The 27,284-nt window shown below is 44.5% G+C and overlaps 1 protein-coding gene across 1 annotated transcript in view; it reads right to left on the reverse strand.

Moving 5' to 3' along the window:
• ENTPD1 (ectonucleoside triphosphate diphosphohydrolase 1) overlaps nt 1–27,284 on the reverse strand; it is a 105,759-nt gene that overhangs the window by 77,635 nt on the left and 840 nt on the right. The window contains exon 2 of the mRNA XM_084633659.1: nt 3,178–3,240. Coding sequence (XP_084489785.1) covers nt 3,178–3,240 — 63 coding nt within the window. The remainder of the gene's footprint in view (nt 1–3,177; nt 3,241–27,284) is intronic.

Raw genomic sequence — 27,284 nt, forward strand, 5'->3', positions numbered from 1 at the left:
TCCCCTGCCACAGACTCTCCCCTGCCAGCCATGAGAACCCCCGCTCACTGGTGGCTCACCTCCTGCCTCCTCACCCTGCTGCTGTCTCGCTGCTTGCCTCCTTAGTCCCCTGCCAGGCCCCCACCACCACTTGCCTTGCCGCTCGCCTCCTCACCGCCCTGCCCGCTGCTCACCTCGCCTCCTCACCTGTGTGTCCCACCTGTGTCTCTAGAGAGGCCGCGCATGCAGGAGCGACAGTGAGGAAGGGGAGGGGCTGATGCTCCCCCTCCCCAGTAAACTGCCATGGCCACAGGGAACCCCTCCTGGTGGCTGCATTTGAGAAACGAGGGGTCTATGGAACTTCCCCATGGCCCAGAGAGGGGGAGGGCAGACTCTGTAGCATCACATAACGTGCTAATTTAGACTCAGTCTGGAAGGGGAAGCGGGATCCAGCTTTTGCTATTTGACTTGTTTTCTTCCTCTGTTTATGGATAGAATTTTAAGTGTTTGTTACAAACTATGGAAAGGCAACCGTAGCTCCTATGTTACTGAGGTTTCTATAAAGAAAACAAACTCCCAAAGGCAGAAAAGCATTTGTACTCTGATCAGGTTCCCGACAATCTGGGGAGGAAGTTTTAAAATACAAAAATAAAAAAAAGAGGAAACGAGATGTAATTTCCACACAGCTCAGGGTCTGGAGGGAGAATTCAGCCGGAAATCAGAACAAAGCTGACAAATGGCTGCCAATCTCCTACTACTGGGGGTGCTGAAAACCAGAGTTGACTGCATCTGAAATAGCAGGAGAAATTTTTCCTACACCCAGCTAGTGATCACCTTAAATGCTGAAGTCTGTTTATCACAAGCCTTTATTATTTTATCACAATTAGCATAATTGCAGATGAACTATTTATTCACACAAGTGTCCAGTCCCTTCTTTCTAGCCTTACTAAGCTATTTGCCTCAATATCCTGCTCCAGTAGATTCCACAGATTAATTGTATGACATATAAACAATTTTTTTTAGTTTAAAATTTGCCAGGAGATAGGACATGCTGCCTTAAAATCCAAGCACAGACTGGAATTTAGGACATGCTAGCTTGATGTCCAGGGAACAGGAGAGGAGGGAGGAATGGAGAAGGTTACACTGGAAGCCAGAGAGAATCCTTCCCGAAGGAGAGCAGGGAAGGAAACAGCCACAGAAAAGTGTGGTGGATGGGAGCTTGGAACAAATCTGCAGGAATTAAAACCCAGTGAGATGATCTCTGGCGATTAAATGGGTATGAAGGTTTCTGAAACAATTAATCATGAAGTAGAGAACAGAAGGTGCCTTTTCCAGTCCCTAATGCAATATTAAATAGATCCACATTGTCTTTGCTTGCAGCAGGTTGCAGAGAAGGAGGGGAAGAGGGAAGTTATGCATGCAGCTGTGGTAAGCACTTTCTACATATTTCAGAAGCAAAGCCAGGTGGCAGATTCAAGAATCTGTCTACAGGTCAACGCTGGCCTTGACAGAGGAATACTTCACACATTCCTGCATGTAAAGTCAAGAACCGCTTCCTTGTTTCACCACCAAAGATCAGCAGTCAGAACCACCCCAGGAAGAAGGGCAACAGGGACACATTCTCATATGGTTGTGACGTTGCACTCCATACGATTTTATGAAAATATGCTAATAAGTGTGAATACAATGTAACTGGAATATGCTTCATGCAAAAGGTCACTTGTGAGGTATCATTACAAAATTTATAATCTGAGTGTGGTCATCCTATTTGTATAAAGGAATCACTTTTGTATCTGAAACTAGAAATATGAAATACAACTCTGAGGCCCTATTGTAATTATGCAAAGTGCAGGTCATTAATGGTGGTTTGGAATCTTGATGGCTCCCATCAACTAGGACAATTGACTATGGATGGCTCTGTTTACTTGCAAGCCTTCCTGTGAGTTAGGCTGGGAAGAATGTCACTTGGTACTGGAATCCATCTTAAACCTGGTGCTTTTCCATTTAGAAGGAGGGGTGGGAACCCAGAGAGGGACAAAGGATTCCCTCCTTGTGCAAAAGATATATAAGGGGGTGGAACCGAACAAAGGGGGCTGCAGTCATGAGAAATCCCCTAGCTGCTACCTGAGCTGGAACAAGGATTGTACCAGGGGAAAGGATTTGGCCCAGACTAGAAGGAGGCTAGTCTGTCAAAGAAGCTTATTGGAACATCTCCGAGGGTGAGATTTGCCCGCATTTAATTTTCTACTGTATTAGACTTAGACTTGGGGTGTTTTATTTTATTTTGCTTAGTAATTCACTTTGTTCTGTCTGTTATTACTTGGAACCACTTAAATCCTACTTTTTGTATTTAATAAAATCACTTTTTACATATTAATTAACCCAGAATATGTATTAATACCTGGGGGAGGGGAGGGCAAACAGCTGTGGATATCTCTATCAGTGTTATAGAGGGTGAACAATTTATGAGTTTACCCTGTATAAGCTTTATACAGGGTAAAACGGATTTATTTGGGGTTTGGATTCCATTGGAGCTGGGTATCTGAGTGCTGGAGACAGGAGCACTTCTTAAGCTGTTTTCAGGTAAGCCTGCAGCTTGTGGGGGATGTGGTTCAGACTTGGATCTGTGTTTGCAGCAGGCAAGCGTGTCTGGCTCAAACAAGGCAAGTTACTGAAGTCCCAGCCTGGCAGGGAAAACGGGCTCAAAGGTAGTCCCAGCACATCAGGTGGCAGTCCCAAAAGGGTTTCTGTGATCCAGCCCGTCACAATGGTATCACTAAAAACAGAGATTAGAAATGGTAAATTCTGAGAAAGACAAAGAACATGCTTAGAGGCTGGGAGGAGGAGACTTCCGTACAAGGGGAGATTAAAGAGACTAGGACTAATTTACTTTTGGGAAGGAGAAGACCAAGAGGAAACATGATAGGATACAGAATAATGCATGGCCTAGGAAAGTTTGTTAGAAATCATGTTCCCCAAGCCTATAACATAAAAACAAGGGAGCGCTCAATGAAATTAAAAAGCAAGAAATTTGTAATGAATAAAGAAAATCTCTTTGTGTTGTGTATAATTAACCTAGGACGACATTTGCTTTAACAGGATGTTACTTAGCAAAAGCCCATCTTCATATGTGCTAGATGCAATATTCATCAAGTGAATATTAAACAATTATCACTGAGATATATAAAACAGTCTTACCAGTACTGAGGCAAGCTTCAGTGAGACGGATGAACTTGTTTTGTGTGCACAGAATATTCATTTCTGTAAAGACACATGAAGCAATAGTCAATAGCAACTCATAGGACATAAGCTAGCAAGCCGGGGGACAGAACACATTTAGGGTTCCTGGTCCATTGTTTCAGCTGTTCCATCATCCTGGGTCTGAGATGTATTAACACTTTGTATTAGGCCATCTGCTCCGCTTTCCTCTCTTCCCCTTGAAGGAACAGAGACCTCCAGGGAAGTAGCTAAGCAGCCCAGAAGCCACCTGCTGGTTTTGAAGAGGAAACAATTACTGGAGAAGCTCCATGTTTCACAGGACAGGATGAAAGAGCAGGAAGCAGACAAGGCCGAGCACCAATGCTCTTCTAACAGACTGAGCAGGAGGAGAGGATCAGGAATCACTCTGCTCCCTCCTTCCTTCCTTTGGAAAAAAAATGCAGTGGCTCCACTCCCTCCTCTGGAACAACTAGTCTCACTGGGGCTGCTCAGCTCCTTCTCTTAGAGGAGCCTCTCCACTCCTTCAAGGCAAGGGAAGAAGGAGAAAGATGAAGAGAGGAAGAGGAGCAACTGGGAGGCTGCATATCTTTCAAGTGCAAAGAGAGCCATGGGAGCAACAGCAGCAAATGTGTCCATCCTAAGTGGAAAAGGGGAGAGGAAAACAGGAAGAAACGGCATTCATTGTATTATTTTTGGGGAAGTGTCATGTGGTTGCTTGCCCCTTTAAGGGGAACTGGGGCCTCAGCCTCACCTGTGAGGATATCAGCTCACCTCCCAAGGTGTCTAGTGATGAAAGAAGGTCATGTGATTAACTCAGGCCAGACCTGGGGGAGATAACACTCCAGCTAAAAGGGTGCCAGCCAGGAGAGCCTGGGGAACTATAGCTGGTAGGAAAAAGCACACGTAGGTGAGAGCTGTAATAAGCAGGAGGCTCCTGTCTGAGACTTGTGCTTAGAGCTTTGCGCCTGACAAAACACTCCAGTTAGAAAGGGGTAGGAGTGGCGGGGGGGGGGACAGAAGACTGCAGAGACCCTGTGGATCCAAGGGGGTGCTGGGAAGAGCAGTGGAAGAGGTTGGTCTGCTGACCTCTTAGAGCCTGAGATTTGACCAAGCTGGCAGAGGCCTGTGAAAGAACTCCAGATAGAAAGGGCTGGGAGTTGCTTATTTTGGCCCTTTATTTTGAAGATAATTTTGAATTACTTAAACAATGAGGAGTCCGGTGGGACCTTAAAGACTAAGATTTATTTGGGCATAAGCTTTTGTGGGTAAAAAACCCACTTCTTCAGATGCATGGAGTGAAAATTACAGATACAGGCATAAATATATTGGCACATGAAGAGAAGGGAATTACCTTACAAGTGGAGAACCAGTGTTGATCACATCCACCGTGACTGAATTGGCCTTGTCAGCACTGGTTCTCCACTTGTGAGGTAGGTCCCTTCTCTTCACGTGCCAATATATTTATGCCTGATCTGTAATTTTCACTCCATGCATCTGAAGAAGTGGGTTTTTTATCCACAAAAGCTTATGCCCAAATAAATCTGTTCGTCTTTAAGGTGCCACTGGACTCCTCGTTGTTTTTGTGGATACAGACCAACACGGCTACCTCTCTGATATTTAAAGGAGTACTTGTGGCACCTTAGAGACTAACAAATTTATTTGAGCATAAGCTACAGCTCATGAAAGCTCATGCTCAAATAAATTGGTTAGTCTCTAAGGTGCCACGAGTACTCCTTTTCTTTTTGCGAATACAGACTAACATGGCTGCTATTCTGAAATCTGATATTTAAATTACTTGTTAATAAACCTGGGCCTTGAGAAGGGATGTTATTGGACAGAAACCCTTTATAATTATTTCTGGGAACCTGAACAGAAGGGGAAACTGAGGAGGGTGCTGCAATCCCATTTGAGGCCACAAGGGGATATTTGGAGGTGGCTGACCCTGCTACAGGAAGCACTAGTGTACTGGGGGAGAATTAATTATTGCTTTCATAAATTTTAAGGCCTGAAGGGACTATTTGATTACCTAGTCTGTAGGTTTTCAAACTTCAGGGCTCCCATCACCCTGCATAACCTGTTCTGTGTAGGATTGCCAGGTGTCCAGTTTTTGACTGGAACACCCAGTTGAAAAGGACCCTTGTGGCTCCAGTCAGCACCGCTGACCAGGCCGTTAAAAGTCCGGTTGGCAGCACAGGGGGGCTAGGGAAGGATCCCTGCCTGCTGTGGCTCTGCGCGGCTCTCTGAAGCAGTGGTATGTCCCCACTCCAGCTTCTATGTGTAGGGGAAGCCCGGGGGCTCCACATACTGCCCCCGCCCCAAGTGTCGGTTCTGCAACTCCCATTGGCCGGGAACCACGGCCAATGGGAGCTGCACCTGCAGATAGGGCAGCATGCAGAGTCGCCTGGCCAAGCCTTCATGTAGGAACCGGCGTGGGGACATGCTGCTGCTTCCAGGAGCTGCTTGAGGTAAACACCGCCCAGAACCTGCACCCCTGACCTACTCCTGCACCCCAACCCTCTTCCCCAGCCCTGATCCCCCTCCCAACCCCTTGGTCCCAGGCTGGTGCAGCCACCTACACCCCAAACCCCTCATCCCCACCTCATCCTAGAGTCTGCACGCCCAGCATTCATACACTCCCCCACCGCACCTCAATCCCCTGCCCAGAGCCCTCTCCCGCCCTCCAAACCCCTCAGCCCTAGTCCGAAACCCCCTCCTGCACTCCAAATCCCTCATCTCCAGCCCCATACCAGAGCCCCAGCTGGAGCCCTCACCCCCCACACTGCAACCCCTCACCCCAGCCCAGAGCCTCCTCCCATGCCCTGAACCCCTCATTTCTGGCCCCCTCCTGGAACCCGCACTCCCCAGCCCAGAGCCCATACCCTCCTGCCACAGCCCAGAGATAAATCCACCACTTCCCTTAGTAGTTTGTTCCAATGATTAATCCCCCTCACTGCTAAACACTTGTGCCTTACTTCTAATTTTAATTTGTCCAGCTTTAAATTCCAGCCAGTGGTTCTTCTTACATCTTTCTCCAAATTAAACAGCTCTTTAGTACCCGCAACTGTTTGCCTGTGAAGGCTCATAACTTCAACCTATTTCAGTGGAAATCAGCAGTCTACATATCTTTGAGATCTAGGCTTAGACACTGATCAAGTCACCTCTCAATCTTCTGCCTGAAAAACTAAACAGATTGAGCTCTTACACAGAGAGTTAAAGACATTTTTTCCAGCCCTTTAATAATTTATGGCTCTCCTCTGTGCCTTCTCCAATTTTCAATATCCTTTTGAAAATATGTGCACCAATGCCATTTGCAGAGGTAAAAATCACCTCCCTACTTCAATCACTAGTACTACTCCTGTTTATATATCCACTTTGCATTTGGCTATATTAAAAATGCATATTTAATGTGTCCAGCAGTTTACGAAGTGATCCAGATTGCTCTGTATGATCACCCTGTCCTCATCATTTGTCATTCTACAAAATCATTTGTCAATTTTATATTACCTTCCAGATCATTGATTAAAAATAATGAATAGTGTTGAGTCCAAAAAAATTAGAAACATCTATTCAGTGATGATTTCTCAACGACAACTACTTTTTGAGATCCGTCAGTTAGCTAATTTTTAATGCATTTAGCCTCTCAAGGACTTTCAAGTGGTGTCTATAGGTTGTCCAAGTTTTGGACCCAAACAAACAGTGTTGGAACGATAATGCCTTGATAAACAAGAAGCTTGGTATCTGTTCGAATGTCGTGATCTTCAAAGACCCTGTGCTGTAAACGAGAAAAAGCTACACTGGCACAGCTCAGGCAGTGTTGAATTTCTGCATCAACATCTGCCTTGGATGAAAGAGGACTTCCAAGGTAGAAGAAGTGATCGACTTTCTACAGTGCCACTCCATTGATTTTGATAGATGGGGCATGTAATACCTCATTTGGAGAGGGCTGATAGTGTCAGTCTTAATATCAAGAAGACTAAGAAGAAGTGCTCTAAGACATGCGTAAGCATCGGCAAACACATTCAAGATAGTTTGAAGATCTTTTTCAGAGTGGGCAAAGGTTGCGTTGTCATCAGCATACTGAAGATCCACAATAGATGTTGTGAAAAATCTTAGTCTTGGCTTTCAGCCTGCTAAGCCTGAAAAGCTTTCCATCCATTCTGTAAGTGATTTCAATGCCAGCTGTAACGTTGCCTTCATAAGATTCTGAAGATCAAAGTGGAAGACAAGCGCACCAATATCAGTGTTCTGGAAGAGGCAAAGAGCAAGATCAAGGCAATGATCATCCGTCAGCAAGTCCACTGGACTGGTCACGTTGTCCGGATGCCAGACCATTGCCTCCCAAAACAGGTCCTGCTCTCTCAGCTGAAAGAATGGTACCATAATGTGGGTGGACAACAGAAGCATTATAAGGACTTGCTGAAGGACAACCTTAAAAAAAATATAATATTGACATCGATTCTTGGGAGACACTTGCCCAGGATCACTTAAAATAGAGTGAAGTCCTACGTGATGGTCCCCTGCATTTTGAACTTGCTCGCTGACAAGCTGAAGAGGACAGAGGCGCAGGAGGAAGGAGAGACTGATCTCCAGTCATGGTCAAGAGCTTCCTCCTGAGCCTGAAAACATCTGCCCTCATTGTAATAGAACTTGTGGGTCAAGGATTAGCCTTATTAGCCACCTGAGGACCTATAACTCCCATGGAAGATGATCATACTCGGTAATGAATGATCGCCCATCATCAATGCATTTAGCATGTCCTTTTTTATACTATATAGTGCTAATCTTAGGAGTAGTATTAACATATCCAGGGCAGAATTAATTGTATTATTTTAGGAACTAGAGGAATGTATTTAGGGAGCAGCATTTTTACTTTTTTAAAAATACTTCTAAACAACTTTAAAAATCTCTTTTCCACAATAGTCTGACAATCCAGACCTGTGGTCCTTTTCAGTTCACTGCTATATGTTCATGTGGTCACTGTCACATTTAATCTGTCAGGAGCTGAAAGTGTACCTAGGGAAGCTAGTGGGGAGCAGGATATTCATAAAATCCTAGAAGATAAGGGTTGGAAGAGACCTCAGGAGGTCATCTAGTCCAACCCCCTGCTCAAAGCAGGACCAACCCCAATTAAATCATCCCAGCCAGGGCTTTATCAAGCTGGATATTAAAAACCTCTAAGGATGGAGATTCCACCACCCTCCTAGGGAAACAGTGTTTCCTAATATCCAACTTAGACCTCCCCCACTGCAACCTGAGACCATTGTTCCTTGTTCTGTCTTCTGCCACCACTGAGAACAGCCGAGCTCCATCCTCTTTGGAATCCCCCTTCAAGTAGTTGAAGGCTGCTATCGAATCCCCCCCTCACTGTTCTCTTCTGCAGACTAAACCCCAGATCCCTCAGCCTCTCCTCATAAGTTATGTGCCACAGCCCTCGAATCATTTTCGTTGCCTTCCGCTGGACTCTCTCCAATTTGTCCATATCCTTTCTGTAGTTGGTGGGGAGGGGGGCCTAAACTGGACACAATACTCCAGCTTAGAGACTAACCAATTTATTTGAGCATGAGCTTTCGTGAGCTACAGCTCACTTCATCGGATGCATACCGTGGAAACTGCAGCAGACTTTATATATACACAGAGAATATGAAACAATACCCCCTCCCACCCCACTGTCCTGCTGGTAATAGCTTATCTAAAGTGATCATCAGGTGGGCCATTTCCAGCACAAATCCAGGTTTTCTCACCCTCCACCCCCCCACACACAAATTCACTCTCCTGCTGGTGATAACCTGGATTTGTGCAGGAAATAGCCCAACTTGATTATCATGCACATTGTGTAAAGAGTTGTCACTTTGGATGGGCTATCACCAGCAGGAGAGTGAATTTGTGGGGGGGGGGGGTGGAGGGTGAGAAAACCTGGATTTGTGCTGGAAATGGCCCACCTGATGATCACTTTAGATAAGCTATTACCAGCAGGACAGTGGGGTGGGAGGGGGTATTGTTTCATATTCTCTGTGTATATATAAAGTCTGCTGCAGTTTCCACGGTATGCATCCGATGAAGTGAGCTGTAGCTCACGAAAGCTCATGCTCAAATAAATTGGTTAGTCTCTAAGGTGCCACAAGTACTCCTTTTCTTTTTGCGAATACAGACTAACACGGCTGTTACTCTGAATACTCCAGCTGTGGCCTCACCAGTCCTGAATATAGGGGAATAGTCACTTCCCTCAATCTGCTGGCAATGCTTCTAATAATAAAGTCCAATATGCCTTCTTAGCAACACGGGCACACTGCTGAATCATATCCAGCTTCTCATCCACTGTAATCCCCATGTCCTTTTCTGCAGAACTGCTGCTTAGCCAGTCAGTCCCCAGCCTGTAGCAGGGCATGGGATTCTTCCTTCCTAAGTCCAGGACTCTGTACTTGTCCTTGATAAACCTCAGATTTCTTTTTGCCCAATCCTCCAATTTGTCTAGGTCACTCTGAGGTATCCTACCCTCCAAGGTATCTACCTCTCCCCCCATCTTAGTGTCATCCGCAAACTTGCTGAGGTGCAATCCATTCCATCATCCAGAATATTAATGAAGATGTTGAATAAAACTGGCCTCAGGACTGACCCCTGGGGCACTCCACTTGATACCGGCTGCCAATTAGACATCGAGCCATTGATTACTACCTGTTGAGCCCAACGATCTATACTTCTTTAACTTGCTGGCAAGTATACTGTGGGAGACCGTATCAAAAGCTTTGAAGGGAGTCAGGGAAACATGGGTGGTGACAGGGGAGTCTGGCAGCTTGGAAAGGAATTATTGGGGGCAATGAAGAATTTTTGAGGGAATCCCAGTGCAGACTCACCCATTGTGGCCCTACTTCCTGTTACGATCTGAAAAGCCCAGGCCACACCTTGCCAGCAAGGCCCTGAGATGACAAACTCCTTCCTCTGCTTAACTCTGTCTTTTCCATCTGCCTGTGCACCAGCAGGGGAAGCATTGAGTAGAGGAGGCAGCACCTCTGCCTGCACTAAATGTCAACTCAACAGCAGATTCCATGGGGGCTGGAGGAGTCAGTGCAGGAGAATCTACACTGAGTCCCTGCAACCCAGCTGGTGCAGGAAGGACTTTAACAGGGAGGTTCCCAGCCACTGGCATATTCTTAATTTTAGGACTGTAAACAGAAGCGAGTCCTAATTCAGCTCCTTTCCCTCAGATGGGGCCAGGCCCCAGAGTTTGAAATGTCTGCTCTAGATCATAGACTAAATGGTTTTCATCTGTTTTTAATGCGTAATTTTTATGATCAAATGTTTTCTAGCATAAGGAACCCAAACAAATTAAATACTTTAGGCCTCATTCTTCTCTCAAGTGTTACCCCAGTGTCACTCAACTGCCCTCAGCAGAGGTGATCATGACTGAACCTAGTGTAAGTGAAGGATAATCAATTCTGGGGAGCAGAATGCTAAAAAAAAGTCTCAGATTTAAGGATCACTAATTCAAAGTTGGTTTGACGATTTGCCTTCAAACTACAGTAGAATGAAAATAAGTTTAGCATGTTAACTGCTGACATGCCAAACTTAAGCTGATAATTTTCTGAGACAGGAAGAAGGGAGTGAATATAGGGCTCATAATGGAACCCTGCTTGCAACCTTAATTATGGAACTTCTATAGACTGGTTTTATATTCAGGGCGATCTTTAAGACACCTAATACAACAAGTTTCAGAGTAGCAGCTGTGTTAGTCTGTATTCACAAAAAGAAAAGGAGTACTTGTGGAACCTTAGAGACTAACCAATTTATTTGAGCATAAGCTTTCGTGAGCTACAGCTCACTTCATCGGATGCATAAAGTGGAAAATGCAGTGAGAATTTTTTATACACACAGACTATGAAAAAAATGGGTGTTTATCACTTCAAAAGGTTTTCTCTCCCCCCACCCCACTCTCCTGCTGGTAATAGCTTATCTAAAGTGATCACTCTCCTTACAATGTGTATGATAATCAAGGTGGGCTATTTCCAGCACAAATCCAGGGTTTAACAAGAACGTCTGAGGAACAGTGGGGGGGGGGGGGTAGGAGAAAACAAGGGGAAATAGGTTACCTTGCATAATGATTTAGCCACTCCCAGTCTCTATTCAAGCTTAAGTTAATACTATCCATTTTGCAAATGAATTCCAATTCAGCAGTCTCTCGCTGGAGTCTGGTTTTGAAGTTTTTCTGTTGTAACAACGCAACTTCCATGTCTGTAATCGCGTGACCAGAGAGATTGAAGTGTTCTCTGACTGGTTTATGAATGTTATAATTCTTGACATCTGATTTGTGTCCATTTATTCTTTTACGTAGAGACTGTCCAGTTTGATCAATGTACATGGCAGAGGGGCATTGCTGGCACATGATCGCGTCTATCACGTTGGCAGATGTGCAGGTGAATGAGCCTCTGATAGTGTGGCTGATGTTATTAGGCCCTGTGATGGTGTCCCCTGAATAGATATGTGGGCACAGTTGGCAATGGGCTTTGTTGCAAGGATAGGTTCCTGGGTTAGTGGTTCTGTTGTGTGGTATGTAGTTGCTGGTGAGTATTTGCTTCAGGTTGGGGGGCTGTCTGTAGGCAAGGACTGGCCTGTCTCCCAAGATCTGTGAGAGTGATGGATCGTTCTTCAGAATAGGTTATAGATCCTTGATAATGCGTTGGAGAGGTTTTAGTTGGGGGCTGAAGGTGACGGGTAGTGGCGTTCTGCTATTTTCTTTGTTAGGCCTGTCCTGTAGTAGGTGACTTCTGGGTACCCTTCTGGCTCTGTCAATCTGTTTCTTCACTTCAGCAGGTAGGTATTGTACTTCTAAGAATGCTTGATAGAGATCTTGTAGGTGTTTGTCTGAGGGGTTGGAGCAAATGCGGTTGTATTGTAGAGCTTGGCTGTAGACAATGGACCGTGTGGTGTGGGTGAAAGCTGGAGGCATGTAGGTAGGAATAACAGTCAGTAGGTTTCCGGTATAGGGTGGTGTTTATGTGACCATTGCTTATTAGCACCATAGTGTCCAGGAAGTGGATCTCTTGTGTGGACTGGTCCAGGCTGAGGTTGACGGTGGGATGGAAATTGTTGAAATCATGGTGGAATTCCTCAAGGGCTTCTTTTCCATGGGTCCAGATGATGAAGATGTCATCAGTATAGTGCAAGTAGAGTAGGGGCATTAGGGGACGAGAGCTGAGGAAGCGTTGTTCTAAGTCAGCCATAAAACATGTTGCCATGCTGTGGGGCCACATGGGTACCCATAGCAGTGCTGTTGATTTGACAAAGGAGGTGCTGTTGTCATCACGAATAGGTCGGAATATGAACAAGAGGCTGCTTGGCAGCTCTCCAACACCACTTTCTACAAGCCATTACCGTCTGATCCCACTGAGGATTACCAAAAGAAACTATACCATTTCCTCAAGAAACTCTCTGAAAAAGCACAAGATCAAATCCGCACAGACACACCCCTGGAACCGCGACCTGGGATATTCTATCTACTACCCAAGATCCATAAACCTGGAAATCCTGGGAGCCCCATCATCTCAGGCATTGGCACCCTGACAGCAGGATTGTCTAGCTATGTAGACTCCTGCCTCAGGCCCTACGCTACCAGCACTCCCAGCTATCTTCGAGACACCACTGACTTCCTAAGGAAACTACAGTCCATCGGTGATCTTCCTGAAAATACCATCCTGGCCACTATGGATGTAGAAGCCCTCTACACCAACATTCCACACAAAGATGGACTACAAGCTGTCAGGAACAGTATCCCCGATAATGTCACGGCAAACCTGGTGGCTGAATTTTGTGACTTTGTCCTCACCCATAACTATTTCACATTCGGGACAATGTATACCTTCAAATCAGCGGCACTGCTATGGGTACCCGCATGGCCCCACAGTATGCCAACATTTTTATGGCTGACTTAGAACAACGCTTCCTCAGCTCTCGTCCCCTAATGCCCCTACTCTACTTGCACTATACTGATGACCTCTTCATCATCTGGACCCATGGAAAAGAAGCCCTTGAGGAATTCCACCATGATATCAACAGTTTCCATCCCACCGTCAACCTCAGCCTGGACCAGTCCACACAAGAGATCCACTTCCTGGACACTACGGTGCTAATAAGCGATGGTCACATAAACACCACCCTATACCGGAAACCTACTGACAGCTATTCCTACCTACATGCCTCCAGCTTTCACCCAGACTACACCACATGGTCCATTGTCTACACACATTGTGTAAAGAGTTGTCACTTTGGATGGGCTATCACCAGCAGGAGAGTGAATTTGTGTGGGGGGGTGGAGGGTGAGAAAACCTGGATTTGTGTTGGAAATGGCCCAACCTGATGATCACTTTAGATAAGCTATTACCAGCAGGACAGTGGGGTGGGAGGAGGTATTGTTTCATATTCTCTGTGTGTATATAAAGTCTGCTGCAGTTTCCACGGTATGCATCCGATGAAGTGAGCTGTAGCTCACGAAAGCTCATGCTCAAATAAATTGGTTAGTCTCTAAGGTGCCACAAGTACTCCTTTTCTTTTTGCGAATACAGACTAACACGGCTGTTACTCTGAAACCTAGATTTTAACAGACTCCACAGTGATCCTATAGATTTTAAATTCCTTAATTTCTCCCTTCAGGCTGTTTCTAAATAACTCCATAATTTTCTCCTTTCTTGATATTCAGTGTCAGGTTATCTGGGAGAGCATCCCCTGAAGTGGTGTCAAATTTGAGATTATCATCACAGCAGTTAAAGCTCTAAACCCTATTTTCACTCCATTGTGACTGTCTCAAAAAAACAAACAAACCCACAAACAAACAAAAAAACTCTCATTGGGCTGAAATTTCTCATGCTTTATCTTTATTTTTAATTTTTTTTGCTGCATTCAAAGCTCACTCTCAGTCCATGAATAAGATCATAAGCGTAGGGGACAATTTCCTGGCGCAAGTGCTAGAGGAGCCAACTAGGGGGGGCGCTTTTCTTGACCTGCTGCTCACAAACCGGGTAGAATTAGTGGGGGAAGCAAAAGTGGATGGGAATCTGGGAGGCAGTGACCATGAGTTGGTTGAGTTCAGGATCCTGACGCAGGGAAGAAAGGTAAGCAGCAGGATACGGACCCTGGACTTCAGGAAAGCAGACTTCGACTCCCTCAGGGAACGGATGGCCAGGATCCCCTGGGGGACTAACTTGAAGGGGAAAGGAGTCCAGGAGAGCTGGCTGTATTTCAAGGAATCCCTGTTGAGGTTACAGGGACAAACCATCCCAATGAGTTGAAAGAATAGTAAATATGGCAGGCGACCAGCTTGGCTTAATGGTGAAATCCTAGCGGATCTTAAACATAAAAAAGAAGCTTACAAGAAGTGGAAGGTTGGACATATGACCAGGGAAGAGTATAAAAATATTGCTCAGGCATGTAGGAATGTTATCAGGAGGGCCAAATCGCACCTGGAGCTGCAGCTAGCCAGAGATGTCAAGAGTAACAAGAAGGGTTTCTTCAGGTATGTTGGCAACAAGAAGAAAGCCAAGGAATGTGTGGGCCCCTTACTGAATGAGGGAGGCAACCTAGTGACAGAGGATGTGGAAAAAGCTAATGTACTCAATGTTTTTTTTGCCTCTGTTTTCACTAACAAGGTCAGCTCCCAGACTGCTGCGCTGGGCATCACAAAATGGGGAAGAGATGGCCAGCCCTCGGTGGAGATAAGAGGTGGTTAGGGACTATTTAGAAAAGCTGGACGTGCACAAGTCCATGGGGCCGGACGAGTTGCATCCGAGAGTACTGAAGGAATTGGCGGCTGTGATTGCAGAGCCATTGGCCATTATCTTTGAAAACTCGTGGCGAACCGGGGAAGTCCCGGATGACTGGAAAAAGGCTAATGTAGTGCCAATCTTTAAAAAAGGGAAGAAGGAGGATCCTGGGAACTACAGGCCAGTCAGCCTCACTTCAGTCCCTGGAAAAATCATAGGTCCTCAAAGAATCAATCCTGAAGCACTTGCATGAGAGGAAGGTGATCAGGAACAGCCAGCATGGATTCACCAAGGGAAGGTCATGCCTGACTAATCTAATCGCCTTTTATGATGAGATTACTGGTTCTGTGGATGAAGGGAAAGCAGTGGATGTATTGTTTCTTGACTTTAGCAAAGCTTTTGACACGGTCTCCCACAGTATTCTTGTCAGCAAGTTAAGGAAGTATGGGCTGGATGAATGCACTACAAGGTGGGTAGAAAGCTGGCTAGATTGTCGGGCTCAACGGGTAGTGATCAATGGCTCCATATCTAGTTGGCAGCCAGTATCAAGTGGAGTACCCCAAGGGTCGGTCCTGGGGCCAGTTTTGTTCAATATCTTCATAAATGATCTGGAGGATGGTGTGGATTGCACTCTCAGCAAATTTGCGGATGATACTAAACTGGGAGGAGTGGTAGATACGCTGGAGGGGAGGGATAGGATACAGAAAGACCTAGACAAATTGGAGGATTGGGCCAAAAGAAATCTGATGAGGTTCAATAAGGATAAGTGCAGGGTCCTGCACTTAGGACAGAAGAACCCAATGCACAGCTACAGACTAGGGACCGAATGGCTAGGCAGCAGTTCTGCGGAAAAGGACCTAGGGGTGACAGTGGACGAGAAGCTGGATATGAGTCAGCAGTGTGTCCTTGTTGCCAAGAAGGCCAATGGCATTTTGGGATGTATAAGTAGGGGCATAGCGAGCAGATCGAGGGACGTGATCATTCCCCTCTATTCGACATTGGTGAGGCCTCATCTGGAGTACTGTGTCCAGTTTTGGGCCCCACACTTCAAGAAGGATGTGGATAAATTGGAGAGAGTCCAGCGAAGGGCAACAAAAATGATTAGGGGACTGGAACACATGAGTTATGAGGAGAGGCTGAGGGAGCTGGGATTGTTTAGCCTGCAGAAGAGAAGAATGAGGGGGGATTTGATAGCTGCTTTCAACTACCTGAAAGGGGGTTCCAAAGAGGATGGCTCTAGACTGTTCTCAATGGTAGCAGATGACAGAACGAGGAGTAATGGTCTCAAGTTGCAGTGGGGGAGGTTTAGATTGGATATTAGGAAAAACTTTTTCACTATGAGGGTGGTGAAACACTGGAATGCGTTACCTAGGGAGGTGGTAGAATCTCCTTCCTTAAAGGTTTTTAAGGTCAGGCTTGACAAAGCCCTGGCTGGGATGATTTAACTGGGAATTGGTCCTGCTTGGAACAGGGGGTTGGACTAGATGACCTTCTGGGGTCCCTTCCAACCCTGATATTCTATGATTCTATGATCATAGTTACCCCTCAAATCTTTGGAAAAATTCAGGGGCCCCTGAAGAAGTAAACACTGTTGGCACAGCCATAGCCCAGTAACAGCAACCACACACACAAACGTGTATGTACACACATACAAATTTGGTGGCACCTAGTGGCTATTCTTACCAAATGCACCAATTCCCAATGGACATATTTTCACAGCAGAGTGAACCTTCCTCTCCAAGATCTCATGTGGTGGTACTGAGCATCTACACCTTCACATGGTTATTGACCATCCAGTCTACAACACAGTTGTCTCTAGAGAGAGGACATGTTATCTGCTCATGCTTTGCCTTTTTGTTCATCTTCCTCCCTCTGACAATGGGTAACAAACTTCCCTCCTGGCTTATTCTATTAATACACGTTTATTATGGTAGAAGTTCACAAAGGCTTTTGGCCTGCTCAGCACAAAGGGCCTTTTCCTAGTGTTGGAGGGAATTGGTTGTCCCCCCAGTCTTATCTGAGGCTTCCATGACGGCATAAAACTACAGTCAAATCTGAGGGTGATCAATCTGACAGCCACAGTGGTTTCAAACAGGGATGCATTTTGGCACTAGCACTCTGATATATTCTTCTCTCTGTTACTTTGTCATGCTCTCTCATCTAGTACTGAAGGTATACGTCTGCATACAAGATCAGATGGGAAATTCTTCAATATTGCACATCTAAGAGCAAAAAAGAGGCAAAGTTAAATGCCTGTTGATAACAGAACTTCTGTTTGCAGATGATGCAGTGCTCATTGCACACAGTAAAGAGGAGCTCCAGCAACTTTCATCAAGCTGCTAAGGCAAAGCTGTGCCAATTTGGACTAAACATCAGTGTATATAAAATGCTTATGGCACAAGGTGTGTTGACTGCACCAGAAGCTTCTATAGCTAACATCCTGGTAGAAGTTGTGCACAAGTTCTGCTGTCTAGGATCATCTGTATCAATCTCGTTCTAGATGAGAAGTTTAATTCTCATATCAGAAAGACAGCTACCACATTTTGCCAACTGACCAAATGTGTTTGGCATAACAGAAAACTAACATTGAGAACCAAGATACAGATTTTGTTTTCCCCAGGAATTGAAATTGCGGGGAGAGGTGTTCAAATTTACAGGGTGGGGGGGGGTCAAGGCCAATGAGGGGTGAGACACTGAGGGTGAAGATGGGCTCTATGGCACCATAGTAAAAACTGAAAAAAAAGTATTTCATGACCATTTTATTAGATTTAACTCATGTTTTAAAAGTCACACATATTAAAGTTAGCTTTCTATGAAGCCCTATATCTCATCCTTCCTGGTTTCTTGTTATAAATTTGCACAACTATGTTAATGAACTTCTTGAATGCAGTGCGTTCATCTTCAGTGGCTTCTCATGTGTCCGGTACTTCCATTCCTTCAACAGATATGCTCATTAGTTCATTCACGTGATCAGGCAGAAGGCAACTTCTTTCAGAACATAAAATTGTATTCAAGGATGAAAAAGAACGCTCAACTGTAGCTATTGTAACTGGGACTAGAAAGAGATGAATTCCTACTTCTTTTATCCCAGGAAACATAGCACAAAGATCTGGCTGAGCCATTAGTGATGATAAAAAAAGCTGAAGTCGTCTTCATTCATCATAGGATATTCCACTGTGTGTTCAAATTTTCTATTCTGTCCTGAGCACATGGCAGCCTCATTGCAGGTAGTGCCTCACTCCACTCAACTGTTTTAATAACAATTGAATCTGTAGATGAATAATATCATGACACTTTATATTTGGTTTTTAATATACATACTGACTCCTTACCTGGCAAATACATCCTTCCAAGAAGGAGCTTTATGTAGTTACGTATGTCAGCTTGTGAATGCAATTAGTACATAAGTCAATCACAGTGTGTTGTATTAATATTTAAATGTTTGCCTGACTTTGCAGGGGAAGTGATGGAACAACATGTAGGAGAATAACTTTGTTTAATTTTAGGAAAAAGGGAGTCTGGCCCTATTAGCTAGATGAAAATAACGCACCACTCTACCAAAACATCTAGGGCAGAAATGTGTGGCCTTCCCCTGGTCACGTCCCCAACACTGCTGATGATTCAGGATGAGTGAATGACCTTCATGCATTCTGCTTAAATGGGTATTTCTAATGCACCCATCATCATCGTGTCTGAGTGACAGTCTGTTGCAACTTATCAAATGCAAGTGTCACTAGCCTCTGTTTGCCAGAAGCTGGGAATGAGCGGATCACTGATGATTACCTGTTCTGTTCATTCCCTCTGGGGCACCTGACATTGGTCGCTGTTGGAAGACAGGATACCGGGCTAGATGGATCTTTGGTCTGACCCAGTGTGACCATTCTTATGTTCTTAAATGTTCTCCCATGAGAACAATTGAGTAGGTCATGACCTAGATTTCAAAATTCAAGAGTATTTTCAGTTTTGGTTGCAAACCAAGAGTTTTGGCAGGTCTGTCTAACTAGAGAAAGGTCATAACTCTGCACCTTTAACTCCAATTTTGACATAGGCACACTGTGCCTAAGTGATTTCAGTTTGGGATTTCCTTGGCACTTCAAGTATATCAAACCATCATGGCCCAGATCTATAAGGAGCTGACTGGGTGGAAGTTGTTGAAATTCTACTAATTCTACTAACTGGTGGTGAAAATTTATCAACACTACACTAGGAAACTGCATACTATCTTGTACTATGCCTCCTTACATCCCTATCTATAATGTATAGGAGGAAAAAAAACTGTGATGATAGGGGACTTCAATTTGAGTACTAACAACAATCATGTTGCCAGTACTAAAATATCCTTGGAATTTCTAAACATTATAAATGACAATTTACTAACTCAAGAAATGTTGCAGCCAACATGAGATAATTGTTTATTAGATCTTGTCTTAACAGATAAAGAGGATTCAATCACGGACCTAAACATTAATGGTAGCTTAGGTACAAGTGATAATGACTTGATCACATTTATAATGCGCAAGCAGAATAAAATCTAGACCGGTAATATATATATACTTGGTGCTTTACCAGGGCCTAGTTCACAAAACTGAAAACCATTATAAAAGACAAATCATATACCGGGAGGAAGAACTTAATCAGAAAAAAGTGAATGATAATTGGGAATCATTTAAGAACACCATACGAGGTGCCCCAAAAGCCACAAGTGAAGAAGAAAGCTGTACTAGTTAAAAAAAAAAATGCTGTGATGTAGGGAAAGTGAAGGTAGCTATTTATTTTTTTATATATATAGCTGATAGGAATTGTAGAAAACTGATAAGGGAAGCTATGGCACACAAGGAGGAACCTATGATCAGCAGAATCAAGGACAATAAGGTGGGTGATCTAGTGGACGTACTTGGACTTTCAGAAAGCCTTTGACTGGTCCCTCACCAAAGGCTCTTAAAGCAAATTATGCAGTCATAGATTGAGGGGGGAAGGTCCTCTCATAGATCAGTAAGTGGTTAAAAGACAGAAAACAAAGGTTAGGAATGAATGGTCAGTTTTCACAATAGAAAGAGGTAAATAGTGGCATCCCCCAAGGATCTATACTGGGACCAGTGCTGTTCAACATATACATAAATGATATGGAAAAAAGAGGTAAACAGAGAGGTGGCAAAATTTGCAGATGATACAAAATTACTCAAGATAGTTGAGTCTAAAGCTGACTATGAAGAGTTACAAAAGGATCTCACAAAACTGGATGACTGTGCACCGAAAAGTTGATGAAATTCAGTGTTGACAAGTGCAAAGTAATGCACACTGGAAAACATAATCCAAAGTTTACATACAAAAAGATGGGATCTAAATTAGCTGTTACCACTCAAGAAACAGATCTTGGAGTCACTGAGGATAGTTCTCTGAGAATATCCGCTCAGTGTGCAACAGCAGTCAAAAGTTAACAATGTTAGGAACCATTAGGAAAGGAATTGATGATAAGACAGGTTTTAGAGTAACAGCCGTGTTAGTCTGTATTCGCAAAAAGAAATGGAGTACTTGTGGCACCTTAGAGACTAACCAATTTATTTGAGCATAAGCTTTCGTGAGCTACAGCTCACTTCATCGGATGCATACTGTGGAAACTGCAGCAGACTTTATATATACACAGAGACCATGAAACAATACCTCCTCCCACCCCACTGTCCTGCTGGTAATAGCTTATCTAAAGTGATCACTCTCCTTACAGTGACAGGTTTCAGAGTAACAGCCGTGTTAGTCTGTATTCGCAAAAAGAAAAGGAGTACTTGTGGCACCTTAGAGACTAACCAATTTATTTGAGCATGAGCTTTCGTGAGCTACAGCTCACTTCATCGGATGCATACGGTGGAAACTGCAGCAGACTTTATATATACACAGAGAATATGAAACAATACCTCCTCCCACCCCACTGTCCTGCTGGTAATAGCTTATCTAAAGTGATCATCAGGTGGGCCATTTCCAGCACAAATCCAGGTTTTCTCACCCTCCACCCCCCCACACAAATTCACTCTCCTGCTGGTGATAGCCCATCCAAAGTGACAACTCTTTACACAATGTGCATGATAATCAAGTCTGGCTATTTCCTGCACAAATCCAGGTTTTCTCACATCCCCCCCACCCCCATACACACACAAACTCACTCTCCTGCTGTTAATAGCTCATCCAAACTGACCACTCTCCAAGTTTAAATCCAAGTTAAACCAGAACATCTGGGGGGGGGTAGGAAAAAACAAGAGGAAATAGGCTACCTTGCATAATGACTTAGCCACTCCCAGTCTCTATTTAAGCCTAAATTAATAGTATCCAATTTGCAAATGAATTCCAATTCAGCAGTTTCTCGCTGGAGTCTGGATTTGAAGTTTTTTTGTTTTAAGATAGCGACCTTCATGTCTGTGATTGCGTGACCAGAGAGATTGAAGTGTTCTCTGACTGGTTTATGAATGTTATAATTCTTGACATCTGATTTGCGTCCATTTATTCTTTTACGTAGAGACTGTCCAGTTTGACCAATGTACATGGCAGAGGGGCATTGCTGGCACATGATGGCATATATCACATTGGTGGATGTGCAGGTGAACGAGCCTCTGATAGCGTGGCTGATGTTATTAGGCCCTGTGATGGTGTCCCCTGAATAGATATGTGGGCACAATTGGCAACAGGCTTTGTTGCAAGGATAAGTTCCTGGGTTAGTGGTTCTGTTGTGTGGTATGTGGTTGTTGGTGAGTATTTGCTTCAGGTTGGGGGGCTGTCTGTAGGCAAGGACTGGCCTGTCTCCCAAGATTTGTGAGAGTGTTGGGTCATCCTTTAGGATAGGTTGTAGATCCTTAATAATGCGTTGGAGGGGTTTTAGTTGGGGGCTGAAGGTGACGGCTAGTGGCGTTCTGTTATTTTCTTTGTTAGGCCTGTCCTGTAGTAGGTAACTTCTGGGAACTCTTCTGGCTCTATCAATCTGTTTCTTTACTTCTGCAGGTGGGTATTGTAGTTGTAAGAAAGCTTGACAGAGATCTTGTAGGTGTTTGTCTCTGTCTGAGGGGTTGGAGCAAATGCGGTTGTATCGCAGAGCTTGGCTGTAGACGATGGATCGTGTGGTGTGGTCAGGGTGAAAGCTGGAGGCATGCAGGTAGGAATAGCAGTCAGCAGGTTTCCGGTATAGGGTGGTGTTTATGTGACCATTGTTTATTAGCACTGTAGTGTCCAGGGAGTGGATCTCTTGTGTGGACTGGACCAGGCTGAGGTTGGTGGTGGGATGGAAATTGTTGAAAGCATGGTGGAATTCCTCAAGGGCTTCTTTTCCATGGGTCCAGATGATGAAGATGTCATCAATATAGCGCAAGTAGAGTAGGGGCTTTAGGGGACGAGAGCTGAGGAAGCGTTGTTCTAAATCAGCCATAAAAATGTTGGCATACTGTGGGGCCATGCGGGTACCCATAGCAGTGCTGCTGATCTGAAGGTATACATTGTCCCCAAATGTGAAATAGTTATGGGTAAGGACAAAGTCACAAAGTTCAGCCACCAGGTTAGCTGTGACATTATCGGGGATAGTGTTCTTGACGGCTTGTAGTCCATCTTTGTGTGGAATGTTGGTGTAGAGGGCTTCTACATCCATAGTGGCCAGGATTGTGTTATCGGGAAGATCACCGATGGATTGAAGTTTCCTCAGGAAGTCAGTGGTGTCTCGAAGGTAGCTGGGAGTGCTGGTAGCGTAGGGCCTGAGGCAGGAGTCTACATAGCCAGACAATCCTGCTGTCAGGGTGCCAATGCCTGAGATGATGGGGCGCCCAGGATTTCCAGGTTTATGGATCTTGGGTAGTAGACAGAATATCCCAGGTCGGGGTTCCAGAGGTGTGTCTGTGCGGATTTGATCTTGTGCTTTTTCAGGAAGTTTCTTGAGCAAATGCTGTAGTTGCTTTTGGTAACTCTCAGTGGGATCATAGGGTAATGGCTTGTAGAAAGTGGTGTTGGAGAGCTGCCGAGCAGCCTCTTGTTCATATTCCGACCTATTCATGATGACAACAGCACCTCCTTTGTCAGCCTTTTTGATTATGATGTCAGAGTTGTTTCTGAGGCTGTGGATGGCATTGCGTTCCGCATGGCTGAGGTTATGAGGCAAGTGATGCTGCTTTTCCACAATTTCAGCCCATGCACGTCGGCGGAAGCACTCTATGTAGAAGTCCAGTCTGCTGTTTCGACCTTCAGGAGGAGTCCACCTACAATCCCTCTTTCTGTAGTGTTGGTAGGGAGACCTCTGTGGATTAGTATGCTGTTCAGAGGTATTTTGGAAATATTCCTTGAGTCGGAGACGTCGAAAATAGGATTCTAGGTCACCACAGAACTGTATCATGTTCTGATAACCTCAGGCACTTTCCTGTGCATCAGTTTTGCCTTCTGTAAAATGGAAATAATGAGACTGACATCCTTTTAGAGCACACTGAGATCTGCTGAGGATCAGTGCTATATAACAGCTAGGTTTTTTTCTTTATTATTTCTTAGCTGGCTAGTGGAATGAGCCCCATTGCCTTGAACCAGATGTAGTTGGAATTGGTCAATTATGGTTTTAGACACTACATTGCCAGCAGCTGATGGAGAGTCTCCTTCAGCTCAAGTGGTAGAGACCTGTAGTTTTGTAGTCGGAGGAACTGAATATGTTCGTGGGGGTGGAGGGGCAGAAGGAGAGGCCCCGAGATAGAGATAGAGACCCCTTTTCTTTTTCTTCTTACAATGTGTATGATAATCAAGGTGGGCCATTTCCAGCACAAATCCAGGTTTTCTCACCCCCCACCCCCATACACACACAAACTCACTCTCCTGCTGGTAATAGCTCATCCAAAGTGACCACTCTCCCTACAATGTGCATGATAATCAAGGTGGGCCATTTCCAGCATAAATCCAAGTTTAACCAGAATGTCGGGGGGGGGGGAGGCAAAAATTGGGGAAATAGGCTACCTTGCATAATGACTTAGCCACTCCCAGTCTCTATTTAAGCCTAAATTAATAGTATCCAATTTGCAAATGAATTCCAATTCAGCAGTTTCTCGCTGGAGTCTGGATTTGAAGTTTTTTTGTTTTAAGATAGCGACCTTCATGTCTGTAACTGCGTGACCAGAGAGACTGAAGTGTTCTCCGACTGGTTTATGAATGTTATAATTCTTGACATCTGATGTCTGTCCATTTATTCTTTCCTTTTCTTTTTCTTTATTTTTTCCTACCCACCCCCACCCCCAGACATTCTGGTTAAACTTGAATTTATGCTGGAAATGGCCCACCTTAATTATCATGCACATTGTAGGGAGAGTGGTCACTTTGGATAAGCTATTACCAGCAGGAGAGTGAGTTTGTGTGTGTGGTTTTTGGACCAAAAAAAAAAAAAAGGGGAGCGGGGGGGGTTTGAGAAAACCTGGATTTGTGCTGGAAATGGCCCACCTTGATTATCATACACATTGTAAAGAGAGTGATCACTTTAGATAAGCTATTACCAGCAGGAGAGTGGGGTGGGAGGAGGTATTGTTTCATGGTCTCTGTGTATATAATATCTTCTGCAGTTTCCACAGTATGCATCCGATGAAGTGAGCTGTAGCTCACGAAAGCTTATGCTCAAATAAATTGGTTAGTCTCTAAGGTGCCACAAGTACTACTTTTCTTTTTGATGATAAGACAGAAACTATTATAATGCCACTATGTACATGCATGGTATGCCCACACCTTGAATACTACATGCTTTTCTGGTTTCCTGCAAAAAAGCTATCTTAGAATTGGAAAAAGTACAAAGATAAGCAACACAATTGATTAGGGGTATAGAACAATTTCCATGTGAGAGATTAAAAAGATTGGGACTGCTCACTTTAGAAAAATGATGACTAAGGGGGATGATACAAATGATGATACAGATGATACAAAACTACTCAAGACAGTTAAGTCCCAGGCAGACTGCGAAGAGCTACAACAGGATCTCTCACAACTGGGTGACTGAGCAACAAAATGGCATATGAAATTCAATGTTGACAACTGCAAAGTAATGCACATTGGAAAACATAATCCCAACTATACATATAAAAGGATGGGGTCTAAATTAGCTGTTACCACTCAAGAAAGAGATCTTGGAGTCATTCACAGAATCATAGAATATCAGGGTTGGAAGGGACCTCAGGAAGTCATCCAGTCCAATCTCCTGCTCAAAGCAGGACCAATCCCCAACTAAATCATCCCAGCCAGGGCTTTGTCAAGCCTGACCTTAAAAACATCTAAGGAAGGAGATTCCACCACCTCCCTAGGTAACGCATTCCAGTGTTTCACCTCCTAGTGAAAAAGTTTTTCCTAATATCCAACCTAAATCTCCCCCACTGCAACTTGAGACCATTACTTCTTGTTCTGTCATCTTCTACCACTGAGAATAGTCTAGAACCATCCTCTCTGGAACCCCCTTTCAGCTAGTTGAAAGCAGCCATCAAATCCCCCCTCATTCTTCTCTTCCGCAGACTAAACAATCCCAGTTCCCTCAGCCTCTCCTCATAACTCATGTGTTCCAGTCCCCTAATAATTTTTGTTGCCCTCCGCTGGACTCTCTCCAATTTTTCCACATCCTTCTTGTAGTGTGGGGCCCAAAACTGGACACAGTACTCCAGATGAGGCCTCACCAATGTCGAATAGAGGGGAACGATCACGTCCCTCGATCTGCTGGCAATGCCCCTACTTATACATCCCAAAATGCCATTGGCCTTCTTGGCAACAAGGGCACACTGTTGACTCATATCCAGCTTCTCGTCCACTGTAACCCCTAGGTCCTTTTCTGCAGAACTGCTGCCAAGCCATTCAGTCCCTAGTCTGTAGCGGTGCATTGGATTCTTCCGTCCTAAGTGCAGGACTCTGCACTTGTCCTTGTTGAACCTCATCAGACCTCTTTTGGCCCAATCCTCCAATTTGTCTAGGGCCTTCTGTATCTTATCTACGTCTCCTCCCAGTTTAGTGTCATCTGCAAAGTTGCTAAGGGTGAAATTCACACCATCCTCCAGATCATTTATGAAGATACTGAACAAAACTGGCCCCAGGACCGACCATTGGGGCACTCCACTTCATACCGACTGCCAACTAGACATGGAGCCATTGATCACTACCCGTTGATCCCGACAATCTAGCCAACTTTCTATCCACCTTAATAGTCCATTCATCCAGCCCATTGTGGATAGTTCTCTGAAAACATCCACTCAATGTGCAACTGCAGTCAAAAAAGCAAACAGAATGTTGGGAATCATTAGGAAAGGCATAAATAAGGCAGAAAATATCATATTGCCTCTATATAAATCAATGGTTCACTCACATCTTGAATAGTGCATGCAGATGTGGTTGCTCCATCTCAAAAAAGACATACTGAACTTGGAAAAGGTTCAGAAAAGGGCAACAAAACGATTAGGGGTATAGAATGTCTGCCATATGAGGAGAGATTAATAAAACTGGGACTTTTCAGCTTGGAAAAGAGACGACTGAGGAGGGATATGATAGAGGTCTATAAAATCACACCTGGTGTGGAGAAAATAAATAAGAAAGTGTTATGTACTCCTCATAACACAAGAAATAGGGACCACCAAATGAAATTAATAGGCAGCAGTTTTAAAACCAACAAAAGGAAGTATTTCTTCACACAATGCACAATCAGCCTGTGGAACTCTTTGCCAGAGGATGTTGTGAAGGCCAAGACTACAACAGGGTTAAAAAAAGAATAAGAAATTCATGGAAGATAGCCATTGATGGACCTATTAGCCAGGATGGGCAGGGATGGTGTCTCTAACTTCTGTTTGCCAGAAGCTGGAAATGGGCAACAGTAGATGGATCACTTCATAGAATCATAGAATAACAGAGTTGGAAGGGACCTCTGGAGGCCATCTAAACCAACCCCCTGCCCAGAGCAGGACCAATCCCAACTAAATCATCCCAGGCAGGGCTTTGTCAAGCCTGACCTTAAAAACTTCTAAGGAAGGGGATTCCACCACCGCCCTAGGTAACGCATTCCAGTGTTTTACCACCCTCCTAGTGAAAAAGTTTTTCCTAATATCCAACCTAAACCTCCCCCACTGCAACTTGAGACCATTACTCCTTGTCCTGTCATCTGCTATCACTGAGAATAGTCTAGATCCATCCTCTTTGGAGCCACCTTTCAGGTAGTTAAAAGCAGCTATCAAATCCCCCCTCATTCTTCTCTTCCGTAGACTAAACAATCCCAGTTCCCTCAGCCTCTCCTCATAACTCATGTGTTCCAGTCCCTTAATCATTTTTGTTGCCCTCCGCTGGACTCTCTCCAATTTATCCACATCCTTCTTGTAGTGTGGGGCCCAA

The sequence above is a fragment of the Lepidochelys olivacea genome (genome assembly GCF_965140295.1).
Source record: "Lepidochelys olivacea isolate rLepOli2 genome assembly, chromosome: 7".
In the NCBI taxonomy this organism is placed as follows: Eukaryota; Metazoa; Chordata; order Testudines; family Cheloniidae; genus Lepidochelys; species Lepidochelys olivacea.